The 24,955-nt window shown below is 44.0% G+C and overlaps 1 protein-coding gene across 1 annotated transcript; it reads right to left on the reverse strand.

Moving 5' to 3' along the window:
• Positions 1–11,989: 11,989 nt before the first annotated feature.
• Positions 11,990–16,844, reverse strand: S1PR1 (sphingosine-1-phosphate receptor 1). Its single transcript, XM_041750105.1, has 2 exons — positions 16,370–16,844; positions 11,990–14,714 (listed from the first exon to the last, which is right to left on the reverse strand). Exon 2 carries the CDS (start codon positions 14,540–14,542, stop codon positions 13,394–13,396), a length of 1,149 nt encoding a protein of 382 aa, XP_041606039.1. The 5' UTR covers positions 14,543–14,714; positions 16,370–16,844; the 3' UTR covers positions 11,990–13,393.
• Positions 16,845–24,955: the final 8,111 nt, after the last annotated feature.

The following is a 24,955-nucleotide window of genomic DNA, read 5'->3' on the forward strand; positions in this document are numbered from 1 at the left end:
TCAAAGGATTGAATTCTTTGAAAGAACAAAAATATTCCTTCTCTGTGGCCTGGCTTTAGTGGGGAGGATCAAGTGACAGGAGGGGGAGAGATGAAGGGGAGCTGACTGTGGGCAAGGGCTGGCCCTGCCTGGAGCATGTAGTAGCTTCTCCACACATCTGGGTCCAATGGATGGACATTTATACTCCATTTATACTGTCTTGTGTCACACGTTGTCAACATGATCCTATTCTCACAACAGCCTCTGAAGTTGGTACTATTGTCACTTTTTGATGGATTAAAAAAGTGAGTTCAGAAAAGTTGAGTAACTTCTTCCCTCACATGCCTGAGAAGTGTGTTATGGGGACAGAATTCAAACACAGGCCCAGTTGGTTCTCAAAGGGTTTCCTCCTCCTACGGAGGGAAATCATCCTTCGTAAAGGATAAATTCCAACGGGATCTCTGCCCTCTGTTTCATATGACAAAGAAGATCCTGATGTTCTCTGCCACGACCTGGCTCCCACTGAAGAAATGATTCTCCAGCTGCCATGATCACAAATCCCAAGGTAGCACTGATAGTGCGGCAGTTGCTGTATCTAAATTGTAATTTTAATAGAATAGTTATCTGGGTAAAAAGAAATCACAGGAAAGTAGAAGGAGCTGTGTGGGAAACCGAAATGCCACCCTAGAGAAAAGGAAAGAAAAAAGGCAAATCATAAAGTAATCAGTTCTTTAACTGAAATAAGCGTTTTTAAACTCAAAAGAACCCTTGAGCTTTGTGTAATCAAAATAAACAACAACAGAAAAAAATAGGCTAAATTGCATAAAATAAGCCCTTTCTTGGGTTTCCAGTGACGTTACAAACCACAAGAGGCTCCGCCATCTATTTAGATTACAGCATGGGCTTCAACCCTCTGGTGGGTTGTTTGGTCAAACACTGCGTCCGCATTAACATTCGCCTCGCCCTCCTGCTTTGATCTGCTGCTCCCTCTAAATTCAACCGACATTGGGGGTTGCAGAAGCAAAATCATTGTCATTTCAAAGACTTGCATTCCATTTATCCCAGTTATAAAAATTAGCAAAGGGCCAACGGCTGGAGGGGGTAACGAAACTCTGGCTGCATCTAAAAGAAGCGAACCTGGAGGCAATAAAAATGGAAATATCACCAGCAACAAAATTGTTCACTTTCCATCATTGCTCTTGCTAAGATGACTGCGATTTCCAAACAGCACAAGGAAAGGAGAAATGATGAGGAGTTGGGGAGCCAGTCACTTATCTCTGAGATGAGACAGCGGGCCCCACAGCTCTCCAAGGTCGGCTCAGAGGTCTGGGGAGGTCTGGGGAGGCCTGGGGTCCCCTGGCTTCGCCGCCTGCACGCAAAGCAAGGCCTCGCTCTGCACCGGCGCTCGCTGCTGGGGGGAAGCCAGCTTCTGGGATCGCTCATTGTCGGGGGACAGGGGGCGTGCACAGCTCACAGGATCCTTGTGTGTAGCTACTGGGACAATGGGGAAGTCCGACTTGCTCATACACCTTTTAAGGCTTTTCATTTGTAAAGGGAGGTCGAAGGGGGCAGCAAGCCATTGGCTCAGGGCCAGGTCCGCGTGGCTGATTTTCTCCATACCCTACTCCACTGTACAGCACAGCACCTTTTGGAAAGGTTGAGATGCTACTATTTTTTTTTTTAAGATTGCATGTATTAATTCATGAGAGACACAGATGGAGAGAAAGGCAGAGACACAGGCAGAGGGAGAAACAGGCTCCATGCAGGGAGCCCAACATGGGACTGGATCCTGGGTCTCCAGGATCACGCCCTGGGCCCAAGGCAGGCGCTAAACTGCTGAGCCACCCGGGCTGCCCAGATGCCACTATTATGCACCCATCATCACCATGCCCTGGAAACCCAGGAGTGGGACATTCCCATTCAAACAGGTGGCACTCTCCAGTGATCAGATAGGCCAACTGAGAAGACTACCTACCGCTCATCCCAGAACACGGGCTGGCCTGTTCTCCCCCCAATCCCGCCACTCACCCTGCCCCACTCACCCCCCCCACCTCCCCCCTCCCCCCAACCACCACCACCCAGGCGTCTCCCACCCCCAGCCACCAAAACAGGATGGCTCTGAAGTGGGACTGACTTAGCACCTATGTTGCTCTTCAGTAATAGGAGCCCTGAGGTCCCGGAGAGCTGCTCTTAGGTTGCATTTGGCCTGTACAAGATTTTTTGAGAAGGAATTAGTTACCAGTATTTAACAACCAGGAGATCACATACCAGAATCCATACTGTCTGCTCCCTGTGGAACAGCCAAGTGCACTGGGCTCACGTTTGTAGCTGTAGGGGCAGGAGGAGGGTGTCCACGGGGACAGGTATGTGCTCTCAGATTCACCTGGTCCCTGTGCTGCCCACTTCACTCCACTGTGTAAGGACTCTGCCCAATTCCTAGAAGCATTTCAGTGCAATCGTTGACTCAGAACATCTACGTGGACTAGAGATTTTCTGACGGCCTTAACTGCCAGGATGCAATTGCCTCCGGATGAAAGTGGCTGGCTGGGCGTCTGCATGATCCAGCGGGAGACCTGTGCTAGGGAGCTGCGAACACCAAATGATGGGAAGACTACCCGCCAGTTCAGTGGTATGGCCAACAGGCCGGAGAGCCTTAGAACACCGACAGGGAATCAGCTCCAGGCCAGAAGCATTGTTTCAATATTGCAAGCGCTTTTTAGACTGTGCTGCCATGTATGGCACAAAAAATGTCATTTTATAAGACATCATGTTCACTGGCCAACAAATAGATGGAGACATTTCCACAACATAAAGGAATATTTCAGCACACTTAAAGCTGAATCCAAGCAGTGCTTCACTAAAACAAATCCTTCCTATATCCTACAATTCTTTCTCTTCAATAAAAATAAAACCAGTTCCATGGAAAATACTATAAATCACAGAGATCCCGATCTTAGCAGAGCTTAACAGATAGATCCTTATTTTCCCAAAGCCCAGACTTGGCTCTTTTCAGTGGAATTACTTTGTGTCTCTGTGCTGTTTCCCAATATATGATGGTTGTCAGCCTGAATGCCAGTCCCCAGATCGGGTCCTACTTGTGGGAAAGAGCTCGGTGCACTTAGACTTTTATGTTAGTTCATCCCATTAAAGAGCTTATGCTTTGTTATCCTTTTCTGAACCTTGGCAGGGCCTCTTCATTCCCTTACAAGTTAAGTGAAAAGCAAAACTCTGCACCGGGCTGTTAATGATTCCTAGTGAGAGCCATGAAATGTGAATGGTGTTCGTCCTGAGATTATTCAAGCAGGCAGCCACAAATCCCAGGGAGACTCTTGTCAGTCTCAAAACATGGAAAACATGGTTGCACCCCCAATTTCTGCACCTCCTTAAATTTACCAAAAAAGGAATTTGGGGAGGGGAGATGATGCCGCCAGCTTTATTAGCTTTAGGGTGTTGCAGTCTCTGGAATAAGAGTTAATGCTATGGATTTCCTCCAAATTACAGAAAAGTTCATGGAGTGACACATAAAGAATGTGGACAGTTTATAGCACAGAGAAACTATAGTAATCCCTGATGTCTAAGCCTCCTTTTGTATGGAAAACAAATTGCTCTTTTTCCTCTTTTTCCCTCAGATAGACTGAAATGAAAGTAGGCAAGAAGTAAAAGTGCTTTCAGCAACAAGAACATGTTGTCATTACTTTGCTCCAAATAGAAGTTTCCTACCAGTTACCAGTGCATTCTTAATTGATAATGAAATGAAAAGTCTAAAGTGAAGTGAATGTGGTAACATAGATACACAGTTCCATATGAGTCAAAATCCTGCAAACCACCTAATAACATCGTTCGCAGTGCCAGCGCAACCCTGGCATGACGAAAGGCAGCTGCGGTGGCCTGCAAACTATCCTCTCCGGGGAAGAAGTCATAACATTCGATCACTCCTTGGTTTTTCAGTGAAACTCCTCTTTTGTGTGCTTTTATTTCCTTTTGGTGTTTATGTAATTCCTCCAAATTTTCCACAGCCATCTTCTAAATAATTGTTTCTTATAAGAGACTCTGATAAAATCATATAGTACTTCCCCAAAGCCAACCATCCATAAATCAAGAAAGTTTTACAACACAAAATTTTATAACACAAAGAAAAATAACTGTCCATTCCTTAAGTTAAAAATAGTTTAGGTTTTCCATGTTGAGCATTGCATTGAATTAATATCTCTATTCTAAAGTTTTACTTTGAGGAAGAACTAGTTAATTCATTCTTTTTCTGAGAAGACAAACAAAAGATTGAGCAATTTTTGTTTTCCTCTAGTGGAACTCTGATGTGTGTTTAGGCAACCAGGATCCCACACTACCAATCCTCCAGTAGTTAGCTGCTATGAATATTCAGGTATTAACACACATGCTTTAAAAATATCCTCTAGTTCCTTGATTAGTTTTTAACCGAGACTTTCTAAGAATACCCAACACTGGCCTTTCTGCAAATCTAATAGAAAATCCAGATGAAGAGAGAAAGATACCAAATATACAACCCTACAAATCAAAATCTCCTTATCTGCAGGCCACATACCCCTTAGCCCAGCTCCTGTCCTGATGGTACCCCTTTAAAGAAAGAAAGCATAATCCAGGTATCTCCTTTCACTTTACCCTGAGTAACAAGTTCATTAACTAAACTGCTTGGTTTTGAATTCCTTGGAAAATTAACAGAGAGCAGAAACCCATTTGACACAAATCACCTACGGATGTTTAAATTATGTGAACACATTTCAATTTTTGCTACTTGGGGCTGCAATTCAAAATAACTGATTATCAGGATGCCTGAGTGGCTCAGCCGATAAGTGTCTGCCTTCAGCTCTGGGTGTGATCCCGGGTCCAGGGATCCAGTCCCACATCTGGCTCCCTTCTCCCTCTGCCTATGTCTCTGTCTCTCTCTCGTGTCTCTCATGTATTAAAAACAAAAACCTAAAAAACCTAAAACACAAAATAACTGATTATGAAAAAAATAAGACACTGAATGAACATTATTTTTTAAAAGATTTTATTCATTTATTTGACAGAGAGAGAGCAGAGGCAGGGGGAGTGGCAGGCAGAGGGAGAGGGAGAAGCAGGCTTCCCACCAAACAAGGAGCCCCACATGGGGCTCAATTCCAGGACCCTGGGATTATCTGACTGGAGCTGAAGGTAGACACTTACCTGACTGAACCACCCAGGCACCCCTGAACATCATTTTTGAAGGGGAAAAAAATAAGATGAAAATATAAGATGAGATAATGTATATAAAACTGTTTTCTAAATCATATGTTAATATGTAGGTCTTTTTGCCCCTACAAATGAAGGTCCTTGTGAGTATGTCTTGTAAATTCCTTATAATTCTGCAACTTTTACTGTATTGCTTAATAGAGTATAATAACTCAGTTGGAAAACAAAAGTTGACATAAAACATTCAGATAATTAAGGCAAAGGATTTTATGGATTGAACGGTCTAGGTAAGTCTTCGATATCCTAATTCACTTTGCACGTGTGCATGGGAATATGAAAATCTGTGTTTTTCTAAATGCTGCCCTGACTAGCATCTAGACAAGGAAGAGAAACCAAGAACTATTTCTGCAGGTGGCCACATGAAGATAGCTGAAGCAGAACAGCATGTGAGAGCTAACCACTATTTCTGGTGCCACAAGAGAAGCTGGGTGAGTGAAGACTCTCCAGGCATATGATAGTTAATGTCTTTAGAAGTCTTCTATTTTAGAACATAACTTTACTGGTGATTTAAATTTGTTTTTCTCTGAAGCGTCTAGACAGGCACAAGAGAAACCCTGAAATTAGAAATAAATATGCTTTCCTTTGTGCAAAAGAATGGAACCACTTGTTCTGCTACCAGAAGACCTTTGAGGGGTAGATCCGGTAATGGTTGGTGGGCATTTGAGCTGTTGGCATTCTCAAGGTCCTCCTTATAAAAATGGCCCTTGAATGTGAGAGGACCAGCTCTGGTTCAGTGGGATTGGTGTGTAAGATTGGGCAAAGTTCTTGGGCTGCTGGGGGTAAGACCCAGCTCTCTGGCAGAGGTAGTCACTGAAACATGCAGCACACAAAAAGGTTTTTCTCTAGCCCTCCAGATGACTTGCAATTGCTCACCGTTAGATGAATTTGCTCAGAATGATATTGATAATTAAGGATGTGTCATGTTTCCTCTTGAGCGGTGCATTTTTTTGTCTCCTTTCTTTTTCATCCTAGTTAAATAAAAGACACCACCTAAGATTTATTCAAATGTAGGCTTCATTTGCTCATGAGAACCCCAGTGGCTCCACCCAACAGAGTTCAGAGCAGTGTTCTAGAAGAAAAATACAAATTAAGGTGAGATAGAAACTAAAAACAGTGTTGAATGCTTTGCTTTTCACATGGGGCCTAGAACTTGAAAAATTGACTACAAATGCTGATATTCACAACAGCATCCAATAATATAAAGGACCTGTCTCCATTCCAAATCTAAAGGTTAATGCCCCATTATCTAATTTTAAGTTATTTAAATATAAAATACTGGTTAAATAATAGCTGCTAACATTGAGCACATTTCTAAATAAAATGATTTGATATTGCTTGAGAACTCAGTGTATTAGGGGAATAGTACAGCAGTGGCAAACTCAGGTTCCCTGGACCCCAAAGAGGAGCCAATGAAGACCAGAGCTTGAGGAATGAATCCTGTAAACTCTGTGAAGGCAGGGACTTTGTAATGGTTTGCCTGACAGCTCATAGCTCGTAGCCTAGGGCAAGCATTCTTGCTGAATGCACAGGTGAATGGATGGGTGCACCCATCAAGAGGGTTGGGAGCAGGAAGCCCAAGCCACACCAGGCTTCCTCAATGGGTTGGTTCTTTCTGCCCTCGTATCACAAAGCAGCAGAAAAGTGGACCGATAATAAGATCAGAGCTAGAGGGAAATAGATATGCAACTACCTACCTTTCCCTGTCTGGTCCTCCCGGGTATCACTGCCATTCCTTTCCCATTCCCATCCCTCCCTGTATCAGATCAGCCTGACCAAGGACCACTGAGCACCTGTGGCACTCCCCCTTTGCCCAACAACTCCCAGAGAAATCCTTAGGGCGGAGAACAGGGAATGTATCTAAGGCACAACAGGCTTACAAAGGCCTCAAGAACATGAGCCTGTCTTGCATTCATTTTGTGTCTCCGCACATTACTTCTGACAATGCAGTGCCTGCACCCAGGACCAGCGTTATTATCTGACTGGATGTAGGTTTGTCAGGTGGTAAGAAATGGTTTGGCACGCTCCAGTTTGTATGTCACCAACACTAATATGTGTCAGTATCCTCGCCAGTGTGTAAAAGCCCATTCTTCATAAGGTTATTCACAATACATTATATATTTCTGAGACTGAAATCTGAATGTCAATAGATTCTTATTGTGATTGTCTCATTCCAACCCAGACTCTTCGGAGGCACAGAAATTCTTTAGGGATTACAAATGTTAATACTAAGCCAAGTTCTCAACTATAGAAGCAAAGAGAATATCATTGGGCCACAATTATTTAGCATTTCAATGTTTTGTTTCTGGGACTTAAAAGAATGCTAAAAGAGCAAATGCTTCTTCTATGGAACACTTTAGAACTTTTGCCATGTCTGTTGAACTCTTTGGAAACTCATTTCATAATATTGCAGAGAAGGTCCCATATAACCCTCATATTCAGATGGAAGTCCACCATACTGATTTAAAAAAAAAAAATCCATAGGCCTTAATATGGTTGGATACGTTTAGACAAATGCATACACCCAAGTAAACAACATCCTAAAAATAAAGATACAGAACATTGCTAACAATCTGTACATTTTCTCCATGTTCCTTTCCAGTTTATCCTCTTGTCGAGGCCGCCACTGTTGATTCCCATCACCATACATCAGTTTTGCCTGTTCTTGAATTTCATATAAATGGAATCATGCAGTATGTTCTTTTTTTGTGGCTGGCTTCTTTTGCTCAATAGAATGGTTTTCAGATTTATGCAAATTGTTGCAAGTATCAGTAGCAGTTCCTTTTTAAATTTCTGAATAGTATTCTGTTGTATGAATTTACCGCAATGTGTTTATCCATTGTTAACGCAGGAGCTGGTTGGGCACATGAGGTCACTTCAGTAAAAGAAAATGTAGCAATTCTTGTTCATTCAAATATGCAATCCACACACGCTTTTGCTAATGATCATACCCAGAGTAAAATCTGATTTTTAATCCTTCAGTTTTCAAAGGGATGAGAAAGAGAACATGAGAAAAATAGGAATCACTTGAAAGTCTGATTCTAAGAAGAAAGCATAAGGAGTAAGAGGATGTATTAGGTGAAATATCTTCAACAGGAACCCAATTTGCTCCTGGTCCTGGCTCTAGTCAAGGACTGTGAAAAGGCTGAATTAAAGGCAAGTCTAACCTTCCCTCACTGTTATCTTCCTCTTATCTCTCCTAACTCTTTGACCACTGGTTAAAAATTCTTTTTCTTTGTAAACAATGTAAAGTCTTTTAGTAATTCAAACAGACCTTGCTTGGTTGGGCGTTCTTCTGGAATATGACTCTAGTTCCAATCAGAGTGGTAGTGAAGGCAATAGCACGTGTTAAAAAAAATTGGGGGAGGGGTCCGTTTCCTTGGACCGTGTGAAATACACATCAAAAAAGCCGGAAGCTTGGGGGAAATAATGCAAGCTATTATGATCTCTCACCATCAAGCACTTGCTGTGTCCACAGGGAAAGAATAATCTAGCAGGTCCTATACAAGTTTCTTTGGTTGTGATTCCTTCCTCAAGATGTTTCAAAACTATTTAGAGAATAGACAGACAAATCTAGTTTGATCTAGTTAGTTAAGAAACAAATGAGATCAATCTAGTTGGATCTAATTAGTCCAGTGTCCACAGGAAACGTCAATCCAGCAAGCAATATTTAAGAAAAGAATAACTGGACATCACACAGAGAACACAGAAAATCATTATTGCAAATTATGTAGGTAAGTAAGAGTTCCTAGTTAGAGATTAATTTTTTTAAAAAGATTGTATTTATTTATCCACAAGAGACACACACAGAGAGATAGGCAGAGACATAGGCCGAGGGAGAAGCAGGCTCCACGCAGGGATCCCGATTTAGGACTTGATCCCGGGACTCCAGGATCATGCCCTGAATCAAAGGCAAAGGCTCAACAGCTGAACCACCCAGGTGTCTCTAGAGATTAATTTTTGAGCTAGTGACTACAAGTTCAAATTTAACAGTTTTGTAATTAAAAAATTTTTTTAATGTCACTTGAGTATTATCTCTTCTCAATTGAAAATAGAGTCACTAGTATTTAGAATTTTTTAAAGATTTCATTTATTCATTCATGAGAGACACAGAGAGAGAGAGGCAGAGAGAGAAGCAGGCTCCTCACAGGGAGCCTGATGTGGGACTTGATCCCGGAACTCCGGGATCACGCCCTGAGCTGAAGGCAGACGCTCAACTGCTGAGCCACCCAGGCGTTCCTAATATTTAGAATTAATTGAACTTCAAGTCCTCATTTGGTAGGATTTCCCCAATAATCATCTTTCTGAAGTTACTATTTCCAAGCAGTAGCTCCCAAAACAGAGCTACGTTTGTAGTTACCTAGAAAACATGAAAGATCTCAGTGATCTTTTGAATGGAGGCATGAAGAGTGAAAATCATTCAAATAGTACAGTCTGGGTCAGAAGTACTACAAGTGTACTACACTGGGCACATCCTTATCATTGGCAGCGTCCACAGCAGAAACTAATCCAATTTAAAAAGCTAAAATCTTCATTATAAGACTTTTACATCAGGGGACAATTAAAGATGCCATAAATCACAACCAAAGTGCTGATATTACTAAAATAAAGTACAGTGTCTAATTAACATAAATGCAAAATTTATCTATAACTATACATTTTGGAATTTCTGATATCACTAGATCAACTTTTATTAAAGAACTTTAATTTTTCTACTTACGATGTGGCTAAAAGGCAAGAACAAACATTTGTCTTATATAAGATATTTGAAGATTTTGTAGAACTGCAATCACATTTAATGTTGTTAGGAATAAAGTATTCTTTTCTTTTTAAAGATTTACTTTATTTATTTGAGAGAGACAATGAGAGTGCACGAGTGCAGGGGGAGGGGCAGAAGGAGAGGGAGAGGGTCTCAAGCAGACTCCGAGCTGAGCCTGGAGTCCCACTCAGGGCCCCATTTCATGACCCCGAGATCATGATCTGAGCCAAGACCAAAAGTCGGATGCTCAACCTACTGAGCCACTCAGGCACCCTAGGAATAACGTATTATTTGATGTCATTTTGTAACTTTCCTGAATATTTACGAGCCAGAGGCATTTCTACAAGAATATGTCAGGTATTGCTCAGGTTGCCTTGTTTTACTCCTCTTATAAAACACTGCCTATGTTTTTTAATCAAAGTTTTATGGACTTCTGTTTTAGTATAAAAATATAGTTGTTGAGGGTGTTTTTTTTTTTTTATCCTCAATTCTCAGGATATACTAAATTAAATCCAGATATTCACATTGAGATACAACCAAGAATTCCTTTATCTTAACCATGGCTTCTTGGCCAGAGGTAGGACTCCGTCCCACACCTGCCCAAGAAAGCTGTAGTCCATAACTGTCTAGCTGTCTTGGAATGAAACGCATAGTCTGGAATTTCCAGGAAGAATGCACATGCAAGGATTGGCTAATGGGCTCCCAGGTGGGCAAGCAAGGCTGTCCATTGTCACAAGCTCCCCAGTCCCCACCAGGATCAGCTGCCCTACCTCATCTTCCTCATGTGTGAGTCACTGCTGTGCTTTTAAAGATAAAAACCAAGAGTAGGAGCACTTATCTTCCATAGAAACACAAAATGGACATGCTTTTCCATTATGCTTGACTCTGTAACGAAAGCTCTAGGAAGTGAGTGCAGCATGAACTCATTCCTTCCGCCACAGCAGACAGATGGATAGAGACATTCCAGTTTGTTTCCAGTCTTTTGTCTTCAGAGCATTTTTGGCATTTCCTTCAGGAAACTGGAGGTTGTGACCTAAGGTTTCCTTAGTGAACACACTTCTGTTTCCCACAGTTAACCTTACCCAGAAATGACATCGACTCTGTTAGGTGAGGTTTATCTTCATGTCCCAACTGTGTCCTGTGCATATTCAGTGACAGTTGGAAGCACAAATTCTGAATGTAATAATAGGACTAAAGAGCCAAACACACCAAAATCCTTCGAATTAATCCCCAACAAAGATGACAGTTATGTTCAAACAAAAATGAACTATTATGGCAATTCTGTGATGCTTACAAAGTGCCCTTGCTCTCACTGTGGAGTTGGAGAAAGTAATGGCTAGGATGTTAAAACTTTCAAATCTTGGTAATTGAAAGTTTTCAGATATGAGGTGTATACTGCTCCACCTACGTTCGTTCTACAACTTGCTACTTCATTGAGACTGTACAGTCCCATGCTGTTCCAAGGATAGTCTGGGAGAAGCCAAGACAGTGTCCTGGAAAAAAATTAGGTGATTTGATATATTATCTGCTGTATGTATATCTCCATTTCCCCAGCATGTTGGTGGAAAGCCAAGAATGTAAGCTTTTGTTGATGGGTTTGCAATGACCATTGAGTTTCATAATTTAAATTAGATTCACAACCAGGTCATTGTACATTATTTCTTTAAAAACTCATGTTTTAGGACGAGAATAATCGCATATAATTTAGTTTGGCTTGAATGCAATTTAAAACTCCGCTAATTATATTTACTTGTCAATGTGGTATTTAGAAGTTGGTGGTTTTCATCTCATTTTTTACTACTCTTCAGTGTAAACTTATTGAAGTTTCTCTTCCTGAAAAAGATAGAGTGGTTTTTAACAAACCACATTTTTTTTCACACCCTACTTTATCAAGGTAAAATCCTTTAAAAGAGTAACAGAAATTTGCCTATAACTTTGGTTCTAAAGAGCCACATAGTCAAATAGGACCTTAATTATTTTTATAAAATGTTCTTCACAAAGTAATCTTTAAAAAAATCAGTTTATTAATGTTTAAAAGTTGATAAAGCTATGTGCAAAATGATCCACAAAAGTCAGAAACCTATTAAATACTATTTTTTTAAAAAGACATTTCTTGGTTTAATTGCACTGAAAACCATACTAAAGAGACAGCAATATATTTTTATTTTTTTGTAACATTTATACACATCTTTAATGAACTATTTAATGAACAGCTGTATTGAAAAACTTCTGGTATTCCCTATCAGTTAAAGTAATGCTTTAATGGCACAAGAGGGTTGTATTTTCTTAGGAAATACACGTTCAACGGTGTTAACGCAGGTTAGAAAAATCCAATAAAATGCTCAAACAAATACATTCAAAAATCACAGAAAGTACTTTTAACACAACAAAATACAACCATCCTGTTCGTTGAACTAAGTCACACAACACTCTGAAATAAACATCAACAAAAGTGCCAAAGACAGATGTTGTATTCATTAGACAGATCCATTAAGAAATCTCTCTTGGTTTACAGTCACCACCACCCCCCGTCAGTTTTCACCTCGTTTTGCTAGTTTGTTCCTCCTGGGACACTAAGGACCCTGCCTGATACCATGTAGATAAACTGGACTTCTTTAGGCAGATTTCAGCCACCATGGATAATGACGCTGCTATCACACATTTCATCGTCATGTTGTGAAAGGGAAAAAAAAAAAAAAGAAAGAAAGAAATCAAAGTGACTTTAATGAAATTCCCCAAAACTGATCTGGCTTACATGGAAACTTTGGCCTCAGCAAATAAAACGGCTTTACATCTCCAAACCATCTCCATCCCTCACAGTCTACGTCCTGGACACAGGCTACCTGCTACAGACCCCCCAGAAGTGGACTATACCACCTCCCCCCCAGCTCCCCCAGCTCTGATGAAGGCCAGGTAGTTCAGATGGAAAGTAAGAGAATTGTGAGGAGGGGTTTGAAGGGCGAGGGAGGGTGGGATACGCAGAGCATACCCAGGGCAGCAGAAGTGCACACAATCGCTTGGGCTGGAAACTAAGGTGAAGGAAAACATCTCCTCAAAGCTCCCGACAGATGCTTTCACACTGGGACCAGGGCCACACTGGGAACCCTTCAGGAGCTTGACGATGCTAGACCTTTGGCTCAGTGCAAAATCAAAGCTCCGGGGCGGGGGGTAGGAAACAGCTTCCAGGCCAGGGCCGGGTCTCCACCCTTCCCAGTGCATTGTTCACAGGAACTAAGCCACCAACACCCCGGCACCCCCAGGCCTGCCCGCCCTCCCTCTGGCTCCCAGCGGCTCCTCCCGAGCAGCAGTGGAGACAGAGATTTTTTTTTTCCTTTTTTTCCCCCCAAACCCTGGGTGGTGGTGGGTGACCACGCAAGAACTCTCCCCATGGGTCGGCGGCTTTCAGTTCTAGGAAGAAGAGTTGACATTTCCAGAGGACATAACGGTCTCCGGGTTGTCCCCATCGTCCTTCTGCGGGTGGGAGGAGTTGTCCGACTTACTGCGGCTGAACTCCACGCCGGCAATGATGGGCCGCTTGAACTTGCCCGCGGGGTCCCCGCCCGGGCACTTGCAGCAGGACAGGATCCGGATGAAGGCCCGGCGCATCTCCTTGTTGGTGAGGGTGTAGATGATGGGGTTGGTGCCCGAGTTGAGCACGGCCAGCACCAGGAAGTACTCGGCTCTGAAGAGGATGTCGCACGTCTTCACCTTGCAGCCCACGTCCAGCAGCAGCAGGATGAAGAGCGGCGCCCAGCAGGCGATGAAGACGCTCAGGACGATGATGACGGTCTTGAGCAGGGCCAGCGACTTCTCGGAGCTGCGGCTGGCCTTGGAGATGTTCTTGCGGAAGGTCAGGCGGCGGCTCCGAGTCCTGACCAGGGAGTAGATCCTGCAGTACAGGATGACGATGGCGAGCAGGAGCAGCGTGAAGACGGTGGTGCAGAAGAGGATATAGTGCTTGTGGTAGAGCGGCAGCACGGTGGAGCAGCTGGCCAGCGCGCCCAGGCAGTTCCAGCCCATGATGGGGAGGCCGCCCAGGACCAGGGAGATGACCCAGCAGGCGCTGATGAGCAGGAAGGAGCGGAAGCTGTTGCTCCCGTTGTGGAGTTTCATCTTCAGCATCGTGATGTAGCGCTCGATGGCGATGGCCAGGAGGCTGAACACCGAGGCCGACAAGGCCACGAACATGCTCCCCTCCCGCAGAAACCACTGAGCGGGGGTGAGCTTGTAGGTGGTGGCGCCAGACAAGAGCAGGTTGGCCGTGTAGGCCACGCCCGCCAGCAGGTCAGACAGGGCCAGGTTGCCGATGAAATAGTACATAGGCCGGTGGAACTTCTTGGTTTTCCAAATGGTCAGCAAGACGAAGATGTTCTCTAGGATGATAAAGCAGCAGATGAGGATGAACACCACCGAGCTCATTTTAATGCCATTCTCCTTGTCCGCGCTGGTATTCAGCTTGCCCGTGTAGTTATAGTGCCGGACGATGATATCGTAGTTGACATAGTCGGAGACGGGACTGCGCAGGGCCTTGACCAGCGGGACGCTGGTAGACCCCATGGCGCGCAGCCGCGCCTCCCGGAGCCCGAGCCCGGGGTGGCGCTTCTCCAGAAGGGCGCTAGAGGGCGAGGCCGAGCGAGCCTTCACTTGCCGCGGGGGTGCTCCGGCCCGAGGGATCCCGGCTTTTCTGCGTCTCTTTCCCTTGGCTGGAGAGGGCCTCGGAAGCCAACCCCTTTAAACGAGTCACAAAGAGGAGAGAGTCAGGGAAGCGGCCACAGCACACTGCCATCATTTATTCTAGCTAAGGCATTGCTCCAGTTTTGTCGTGGATTTGTTTTAAGGAAACTTGGGGGAAGCGCAAAGAGTGGAATTAAAAAAAAAAACATATATATATATATATATATATATATATATATATATATATATATAATAAAATAAAATACCTATTTCTTGCAGAAAAAAGAGGAGAGGAGGGAGAAGAAACAAAAATGTGCCCAAATAGAAAACTCCAACTGGACAAGACGAAAACTCTCCTGTGTCACATCCAAATGGGAGTGGGAAAACTGGAGAAGTGATCCCCATTTATAACACCTCCCTCCCCCCACACACACACACCCTCACTTCCCCACCTCCAACCCCCTCCAGGTTTCCAGCGTGGAAGTCTCCTGAAGCATTCGCCGGCTCCCCAGCGGGTTCCCTCCTCCGAAGAGACCCAACCGCTGACATGAGGGTGGAGGCTCACACCACCTCTGCTCTCCCCCACCCCCCTGCTAAAAGAGCTGAGAACCACCTCCTAATTGCCTTGCGAGACATTCGATTTGCACGAAAATCATTTGACAGAGTAAGTCATTCTTTGGGCTCTATTAATAACTCTCTAGGAACAGGTGTGCTCAGGGTCCGAGGGGTGTGGGCAGCCGAGCCCGCCCCGGCCTTGCGGTAAACAGGAAAGCTTACACTTCTGTGAAGCAACTGCCTTTTCTTAATTTCTTCTAGTTTTTTTTTTTCCTTGTAAGCCAGGGCAAGAAAAGATGAAGATAATTCAGTGAAGATCGTTCATAAGAGCTTGCAATAAATCCCAGGAATGTAATACATTCACTGATTGTCTAAGGGGTATGTTCAGTTGCTGTGGGTTTGGCCAAACCACACACAGGCACACACACAAAAGAGAGAGAAGTTCTACTACTAACGATGACAATACATGCCACCGCATTTCTGATTCCAAGTGCAAAGCTTCTGTCCAGAAAAAAGAAAAAAAAAAACCACGCACGTTTAATGCATTGCTGAACCGAAGCTGGCGGTTTCGTGCACTGCCCTCCCCCAACATGCTACCTCCTGTCTCAGAACTAGAAAGTGTGGAGGAACGAAACATGGCACTGGCTCCCAGGCTACTTGTAACGTTTCCAGATACCGCCGCCACGGGATGGAAGTGGAGTAACAGAGGCCGCGGTCCCGGACGGCGGGGGCCGCTCGTGCCCAAGCCCCGCGTCTCTCGCATCTAATCCCACGCCCCGCTCGCCCCCCGCGCAGATGTAGCCCCTGACCCCCCACCTCCCATATTCTTTGTCTGCAGGACTTTTCCGAGTGTAGGCGCTTGCCCCGCTCCGCGACCAACCGCAGTTGCCAGCGTCCCCAACCCCTGCTCCGCTTTACGACCGCACTAAACCCGTTTTCCCAACTTCATCCATCACCAGCGCCCCAGGAGCAATCCGACCGGGCTGGGCTCCTCTGCAGCCCAGGGATGAACGCCTCGGCGCCCAGAGAGGGATGTTTCAAAAGTTTTTGTCTGGCTTCGCTCCGCTTTCACAAACATTCGTTTCCAGCAGCGAAGACCTCCTGCGGCGGGGCCCCCCGCGCCCCGGCCCGCGCGGGCTGGGCGCCGTCCCCTACCTGGCTCAGGCGGGGCGCAGCCGCGTGGGGAGAGCTCCGGGTCCCCGCGGCGCGCTCGGCATCTTGCAGCCGCTGCGGACGGGCTGGACGCGCTGCTGCCTCGTCGCCTCGGGGTCCCCTCCCTCCGCAGCCGCGCACTCCAATGGGCAGCCCGCCCCGCTCGGCCCGCGCCGGCCGCTGCCTGAGCCGCCGAGCGCCCGCGGAGGCTGGTGGCCTGGCGAGGAAGGGGCGGGGAGGGGTTAACACCAACCCACGCCCTCGCCGCGGCGGGGGCCGCGATCCCCGCGCCGGACCTACTGTCCAGGAAAGATCTGGGGCAGAGGCGCGCGCGCACACACACACACACGCACATGCACACACTCCTCCCCCACAGACAGCCGGAAAAAAAAAAAAAAAAAGAAAGAAAGAAAGAAAAAGCAAACCGAGAAGGGACGGAGGCTGGTGCCCCCTGGATTCTGATGCATAAATCACGGCCTCGCCTGCTGCCCGCCGCTCCCCGAGACCGTTGGCCCGAGTCTTACCCAGAGAGGAGGTGGGAAGCCTCGGGACCCCCACCCCCACCCCACCCCCCAGGTCTCGGGGGCGGGGGCAGCCCGGCGCCCCGCTGCGCCCCTCGGCCGCCCCCGGCACGCGCGAGCCTCGGCGGGGCGGGCGGGGCAACCAGGGCGCGCGACCCGGGGCAGCGGGGGGCACGGGGTCCTTGCCGCCTCCCCACCCCCATCCCTCGGCTGCCCCGACACTTGCGGTCCCAGCGGCAGGGGGTGGCTTTCCCGGGCTCACGGCCGACCGGCCCGCGTCTGGGGAGCCCCGGGGGGTGGGGGGGTCCCCTGGGGTCCCCTCATTCCGCTGCGCGCAGAGCCCGGCCGGGCTCCCAGACTCGGGCCCGCGGCGGGACGTCCGCGGAGGTGGGCGCGGGCCGGGGCCTGGGAGACTGGGCGCGTGGGCAGCCCCAGGGACTTCCGAAGGGAAGGACGAGCCGCGGGGCCCCGCCAGCCTCGCGGGGGCCCGCGCCCTTCGCTCCTTTCCGCGCGGGGCCGCAGCCCCCGGCGCTCCCCGCACGCCCACCCGGGTCTTGCGCGGAGAAGCCCCTCGAGGAGGTGAGACTGGGGCGGCGGGGGCGGCCCTGGACCCCGGGCGCAGGGCTCTCCTGGCCGGGCCTGCAGCCGCGCAGAAGCCGCCCACCCGCCCCTGGCCCCCGGCTGCCCATCCTGGCAGATGTGAACGCAAAACTTCTCCGTGTGCAGTTTCAATTGACAGACACACCCTGTACCTGAATGACTCAGAAGGAGTCTAAATGAATAAACAGACCCCTGGCTTCTGGGATCTTATGAGCTTGCAAAAGAAGAAATCAAGTGACAGTTAAAATCAAGTTCACAGCTGCCTGAAAGTCTTCAGCAACGGAATTGCACCGGGCACACGGCCACGAGCTCAACAACAGTACCTGCCTACCACCCAGAAACTAAGATAACGGTCCTCTAGACCTAGAAGCTCTGCTTGGGTCGGGGAGTTACTTTATTTAAAAGAAGGGACGCGTTGAGTCTGCCCTGCGCAACATAAGGTGGGGAACTTGGCAAAATCCATCCCATCCACTCATTTATGAGTTCTTTAAAGGGAAAGGAATTGCAGGGAATTGCACACCCAAACTCTACGTATCATGATAGATTATCTAATTTAAGCAGGCGTTGTTGGTCATTTTATTGATGAGAAAATGTCACTCAGCTTAAATCGCTAGTTATCCCAGCTAGTGCGCAGTGCTGGGTTCCCCAACTTAGTGCCATGTCTCCCAGATGTCATGTCTCCCAGTTCAAATACCTTCAGTCAATAAACAAGGAACTGAAAAGCGTAGGCTCCCCAAAGGGAAGCAAAGCCTAGCTTTAAAATTTTTTAATTATCCTAATCTCTTGACTCTACATATGTATAAAATATATACAAAGATATGCTAATGAATGTCCTTTTAAAACCACTTATTTCCTGACTATGCAAGTCTACAAAACATATTCAAAAGTTTTGCTAATAAATGTCTTTTTTTCACCATGAAGCATTATTTTTTGCTGAAATGTTTTGTTAAATTTCTTTTTATTAAATTATTAAATATTAAATTATTTATTAAAATAAGCCTATTTCTATTTTTACCACCTTTTAAATTATTAAGACTTTGTTTTTAAAGACTGTATTTTCTTTCAGATTTTTTTTTTTAGATTTATTTATTTGAGAGAGAGGAGCATGCACATGGGGGTGGGGAGAGGGAGAGGGAGAGAATCTTGAGCAGACTACTCCACACTGAGCAGGGAGTCTGAAGTGGGGCTTGATTGCACAACCCTGAGATCACCACCTGAGCCAAAACCAAGAGTCAGATGCTCAACCAGTCACACCACCCAAGTGCCCCAAGACGTTTTCTTAAGAGCAGTTTTTAGGTTCACATCAAAACTGAGTGGAAAGTACAGACATTTCCCATATCCCCCATGGCCCACCCATGCATGGCCTCTCCCACTGTCAATATCCCCACAGAGTGGTACATGTGTTACCGTAGATGGGCTTACACTGACACATCATGACCATCCACAGTCCATAGTCTACATTATGGTTCACTCTTGGTATTATACATTCTATGGGTTTGGACAAAGGGATAATGACAGGTATCCATGAATACAGTATCATATGGAATATTTTTACTGCCCTAAAAAGCCCTCTGTGTTCTACCTATTTATGCTTCCCTTCCCCATGAATGTCTTTTTTAAAACCACTGATTTTCTGACTATATATTTCCTGACAAAGTGTATACAAAAGTATAATACTGAATATACCTTAAAACTTCACATTATCTACCTATCACGTCTAATGTACGGTTGTGTATTGGGTAGCAGATTCTAAGTATTACACATATTAATTCATTTAATTCTTCCAATGACCCTACAAATTAGGAATTATTATTACCCCAATTTTACAAACAAGGAAACTGAGTCCCAGGCATATTATATTAAGTAAGTTGGTTAACGTGGGCTATGACCATAGATGGGCTCTATCCTCTTAACCACTAGCCCAAACCACCACGATAAACCTCAAACATGTCAAAGAATTATGCAGGGGAAATCAGTCTTTTTCTTGTGTATAAGCAGTATACATGGTGAGGACAACACTCATTCAGTGTTAATCCAGTGGCTTAAAGAGCTCAAATACTTTGCAGATGATTACTTAGAAATATTCATCCTTATACACACCGATAAGATGTAAAACGTGGATGACCACTCCCAAGAAATTGGAAAGTAGGCAAAACTATTTGCAGCAATGGCTTCCCTGCCAATTCCAAGTCGCTGGTTCCCACACATATCTCTTCCCATTACTCTCAGGAGAGGCCCTAAGAATTGCGTCCTCAAGCTATCTCCTGGCTCTCAGCCCAGCTCCTTTTCCGCCGCTGCCTGGGAGGCCAGCCCAGGGCTTTACCTTACTTCTCCTGGCAATGAGGTTACCATCTGATGCCCGGTTACACTGAGGTTGCTCCATTCTGCATTTCTTTTATTTATTTATTTATTTATTTGTCTGTTTGTTTATTATTTATTTCCATTTCGTATTTCTTATTTCAAAGCCACTTTACTCTTCTTTATGCATTAGCTTTGCTATCTCTCCTTAAGGGTTGCCAGTGAGAATACCGTGTAATATTTGGGACTTCTACTAAAAACAATTATTTGTCCTCAATCGGCAATTCAGATTTAACTGAGAGAGCTGTATTTTTATTTGCTGAGTCTGGCAACTGTCCTCTCCTTCCTAAATGCTCCAGGTACTTTCCAGTTCTCCCCACAATCCCTTGTGAAGATCCAGCCCTCCCCTTCCAACATTTATTCCTAGGAGAATAGCTGCCCTCCTGCTTAGTGCAGAAAACACTATCACCACTTCCCTTCCTCTCCTGTAAGTTCATAACAACTTCACTCACCCTTATTTCCTCTCCGTTGTTTTACTCCTTCCCAAGGCAAACCCTTGCCCAAACCACTGTGCTACTACCTGCCCCCTGCCCCCTGCCCCGAACTTTCTAAGATGTGACTCAAGTACTCCTTCTCTCTCTTGTACTTTCAATTCTTGGCCTCTGGTGACTCTCTATTTTCAACTTACATTAATATTTATGTGTTGCCTCTACCAAAAACTCACTGTCTTCCCGTCATACTAATTAGGCCCTGATAGAAATTTCTCTTCTCTTGTTTGTCACCACTCAAAACTCAAAAACTGTAATATAGTGGAACATGACAGTCTTAGATTCAGACTTCATACTGCCTGTTCCCACCTGGGTCACTTTGGGCAAGTTCTTTCAATTCATTGAGCCTCAGTTTCCTAATCTCTTTCTCTTACTCCACAGTGTTCCAGAATTATACAATAACATATCTTGATTTTTCCAAGTTCTCTCCTGGACATACATTGGGCCCCTTATAGTCTGAGAAATTATCCAAAATTATTTTTCTGATAACTTCATCTTCTCTGTTTTCTCTATTCTCTCTTTCTGGGACTCCTACTATTCAGATTATGGGCCATCCAGAAAGCGTATTTTTGTATATAATTTCCTCATATTTATTTTCCATTTCCTATATCTTAATCCTTTTTCTGATTTCTGGGAGATTCCTCAACTTTATCTTTCAACTCTTCAGTTAATATTTCCCTTTGTGTTATTAGACTTTTGAGTCTAAATGTTTTCTTCTTTTTTTCCCCCTGAATACTTCATTTTTACAGAACCCTGTTTCTGTTTCAGGAATCCCATATCTATACTTACCTCCAAGAATATTAGAATGGCATTGCTGTTGTCAAGATTTCCTCCTTTATTTATTTATTTATTTTTTATCGTCTCCTTTTCCTGTTTGCTTTGGTCTTGGTTCTTTGTGTCAGCAGCTTTTTCAATCATCAGGTGATCTCTGGCTATCCATTCTTATTTTAGACAGAAGCACTGAAAACTAATTAAAACTCTTGTGGGGGGGAGGCTTGTCAGTGGAAGGGTGCTAGGTAATCAAGCTGTGTTCTTTTATTGGAGGATCCCAAATATCAATATTTATAGATCACTATTCCTGGACTGGTCAATTTCAACAGCAAGGAATTCTAAAATCTCCTGTCCACCTTCTACTATTTTCCCAAGCGCAAAAGGGAAGGCAGGGGCAAGAAGGAGAAAGAATCTTATCATTCAGTGTTTCAATTTGAACTGAATCACGATGACAGGGACCTCCATACACATGCTCTCAGCCCTGCCATGTGTTCCTGTGTCCAAACACCCTCTGAGATAGCCGGTTTAGAAAATAAATCTCCAGTCTTCCACTGCAATGGTCCTTGTCTTGTTGTACAGGTTGGACATGGAGGGCTGTAGATTGGCTGCTAATCTTTGTTTGATAAAATATCATTTTATTCAAAAACCAGAAAGGAAAAAGAGTGGAAAGTAAGATCCCAAAAACAATGCGTATGCCAGGCTTAGAGAGAGATGGGATGGTGGTGGTGTGTGAAGCGTCTTCTGTCTACCAGAGTCCATGCTTCACCTTCAGTTTCCTTCTTTGAAGATTACCATTTACCATCATCTCAGAAGGACCTGGAGCCTCCATCTCCTGATCCTATTTGAGGATCTTTAGTGGGAAATTCACTTGCTTCTAGATCCCCCTGCTTCTAGCTTCAGGTTTCAATTTTCTATGGTTTGACAAGCCATTTACCCACATTAATTTGTTTTCCAAAATTTCATTGCTTTTGTCAGAGGCAAACTAACCTTGAAGCTAAATGTAGCTTAAACTTTAGAATTCATTTCCAGGGTCCTGGAAGGAGTCCTAGCAATATTTCAACATTATTATATAAATATTAAAAGTAAGGAATTTTAACCATGATTGGCTAAGTTTGCTGTCTTTTTCCATTAGGAAATCTCCACTATTTCATTTCCCCGTATGTAGGTGTGGTTTGGGGTCTAAGGGGAAGCTGAACTTGGGCTACATTTAGGTTCAGTTTAGAAGAATATGTAAGTGAGATGCCAGTTGCTTCTGTATTATTACCAGCCACCCTAGGGTGGAAATGACTTTCAAGACTATTCCTACTGCACTCCATGGCTACTCATGCTGTCATGATAAAAACATGCAGGACCAGTATCGTGTGATTCTGAGCCAGAAGCTAATCTGGGCAAAGTTATTCCAGGGGTGTGACATGTATAAATTGTAACTAGAGAATTTGATGCTCATTGACATCTAGTTAAAACAGAAGTTCTCCACACTCCAGAATATACTTGATGACTCCGTATATGTAATTATTAAACATGTCATACATCTTTACCATTTTTGGTGGAATTCACATGGAAAAGATTGATCAGAATTTGTGTATTTGCTGGTATTTGTAGGGTGTAACTATTACAACTTGGTAATAAATTTAGGATAATTTCAATAAAGTATGGGAGAAAAGACAGACTTCTCATTTGGACATACATATAAAGGATATTTTGTCATCTATAAATTATTAAATAAGGATCAAGAGCAAATCCATTCTAAAAATCATTGAAATATGAAACAAAAACAATAAAATAAGCAACTAAATCAATAGGAATTATTCTGATGCTGGGAAACAAGTTGTATCAAAAGACCTTTCAGATCATACCAAGAATACAATAGGACAGGCACAATACATACAATAGGACAAGTACCAATATCCCCATTCCGTTATTAAAAGAAAGATACATGTTTTACATAGAAGCAATGAATATGTTCTTTGAGTGTTAATAATCCATATAATGAAGAGGAATGAATCATAAGCAAGTAGAAAAAGATAAATTTCCTGCTGATTTGACACACAAAAAAACTGACACAGAGAAAGGCTCTATCAAGATCAAAATATGTCAAGATGCTTGGGTGGCTCAGTGGTTGGGCGTCTGCCTTTGGCTCAGGCCCTGATCCCAGAGTTCTGGGATTGAGTCCCGTAATCAGGCTTCCTGTAGGGAGCCTGCTTCTCCCTCTGCCTGTGTCTCTGCCTCTCTCTCTCTCTCTCTCTCTCTCTCTCTCTCTGTGTGTCTCTCATGAATAAAGAGATAAAATCTTTAAAAAAAAATCAAAGTATGTCACTATGATGTAAAGACACCAATAGCAATATGGTGAATCATAATCTCAATTCAAGTGTATTTATAATTGGATCATAAGAAAACCCAAAATGTTTTGAAATTCTACAGCTTATATATGAAAAAAAAGTCATAGCAATTTTTTCAAAATTTGGCAACAGTCCTGAAATCTCACATCACCAATAATGAATTTGAGTTTTTTGTTTTGTTTTGTTTTTAGAGAGAGAGAGCAAAGGCAGGGAAGGGTAGAGGGAGGAGAGAGAATCTTAAGCAGTTTCCACACTCAGTGTGGAGTCTGGAGCTCTGAGATCTTGACCTGAGCCAAAATCAAGAGTCTGATGCTTAACAACTGAGCCACCAGGTACCCCACCAATGAATTTAAAAGCTGAAAGAATGAAGTTTAAAGCTGAAGGAACGTTTTCTAAACCAATAATAAAGCATTGTTTTTTATTAAATGTACTTGAAGGAAGATTAAATCACACAAATAGTATTTAACATTTTATACCATGAAGTAGAGATCAAAGGGTATATAGCCAAAGATGTAAGAATGAAAAAAAAATTATAAAATGTTTAAGGCAGTTATTTAAAATACTGTTAGTTTTATAATTCCATGATATTTGTTAGCTTTTGAGAATTAGTACTTTGTTGTGATACCTTTCTTGTTCTAAATTCATTTTCATACCTAATTTGTGCTTTTTTCCTAAATGAGGGTCCTCTGTCATCAATTGTATAAGCTCCTACCTGGCTCTCCTTTCTCTTCCATTCTCTTTGTCTTATAAAGATGATTTATTGCTTTTAGTGGGATTGGAAGGGGAAGAAAATATTTGCCAATCTCCACATTTTGACAGAAATTTTCTTTTTTTTTCTAAAGATTTTATTTATTTTTTCATAAGACACACAGAGAGAGAGGCAGAGACATACCTAGGCAGAGGGAGAAGCAGGCTCCCCACAGGGAGCCCGATGCAGGACTTGATCCTAGAACCCCGGGATCATGACCTGAGTGAACCAAAGGCTCAACAACTGAGCCACCTAGCCATCCTTTGACAGTTTTCACTCATGATTTTTTTAAATAGTAATTTTTATTTAAATCAACTATGTATACAGTCTTTAAATGAAATATTTCTATAAAAGTTATTAAGTAAAACAGTAATTTCTTCTCTAATTTTTGCTCCCCAATGTCAACTATTTTTATCTCTTTCACTTTTCCTTTGCATATTTGCCTCCATGTTTTCTAATAATGCACTTATGTGGACTTTTAGATTATTTTCAACTGTAAGTATTTTTTTAAGGTTTTATTTATTTATTCATGAGAGACACAGAGAGAGGCAGAGACACAGGCAGAGGGAGAAGCAGGCTTCATGCAGGGAGCCCGATGCGAGACTGGATCCCTGGACCCTGGGATCACTCCCTGGGCCAAAGGCAGATGCTCAACCACTGAGCCACCCAGGTGCCCCTAGAAATTAGGATTTAGCCCTCTTACATACTGTGCACTCCCACAGTTTCCTATCCCCCAAGTAGAGATTACATTTAATTTTTTATAT

The sequence above is a fragment of the Vulpes lagopus genome, chromosome 3 (assembly GCF_018345385.1).
Source record: "Vulpes lagopus strain Blue_001 chromosome 3, ASM1834538v1, whole genome shotgun sequence".
Classification (NCBI taxonomy): Eukaryota; Metazoa; Chordata; class Mammalia; order Carnivora; family Canidae; genus Vulpes; species Vulpes lagopus.

Excerpts from the sequence above, each read along its gene's own strand:
- S1PR1 (XM_041750105.1), bottom strand. The coding sequence starts at position 14,542 with ATGGGGTCTACCAGCGTCCCGCTGGTCAAGGCCCTGCGCAGTCCCGTC.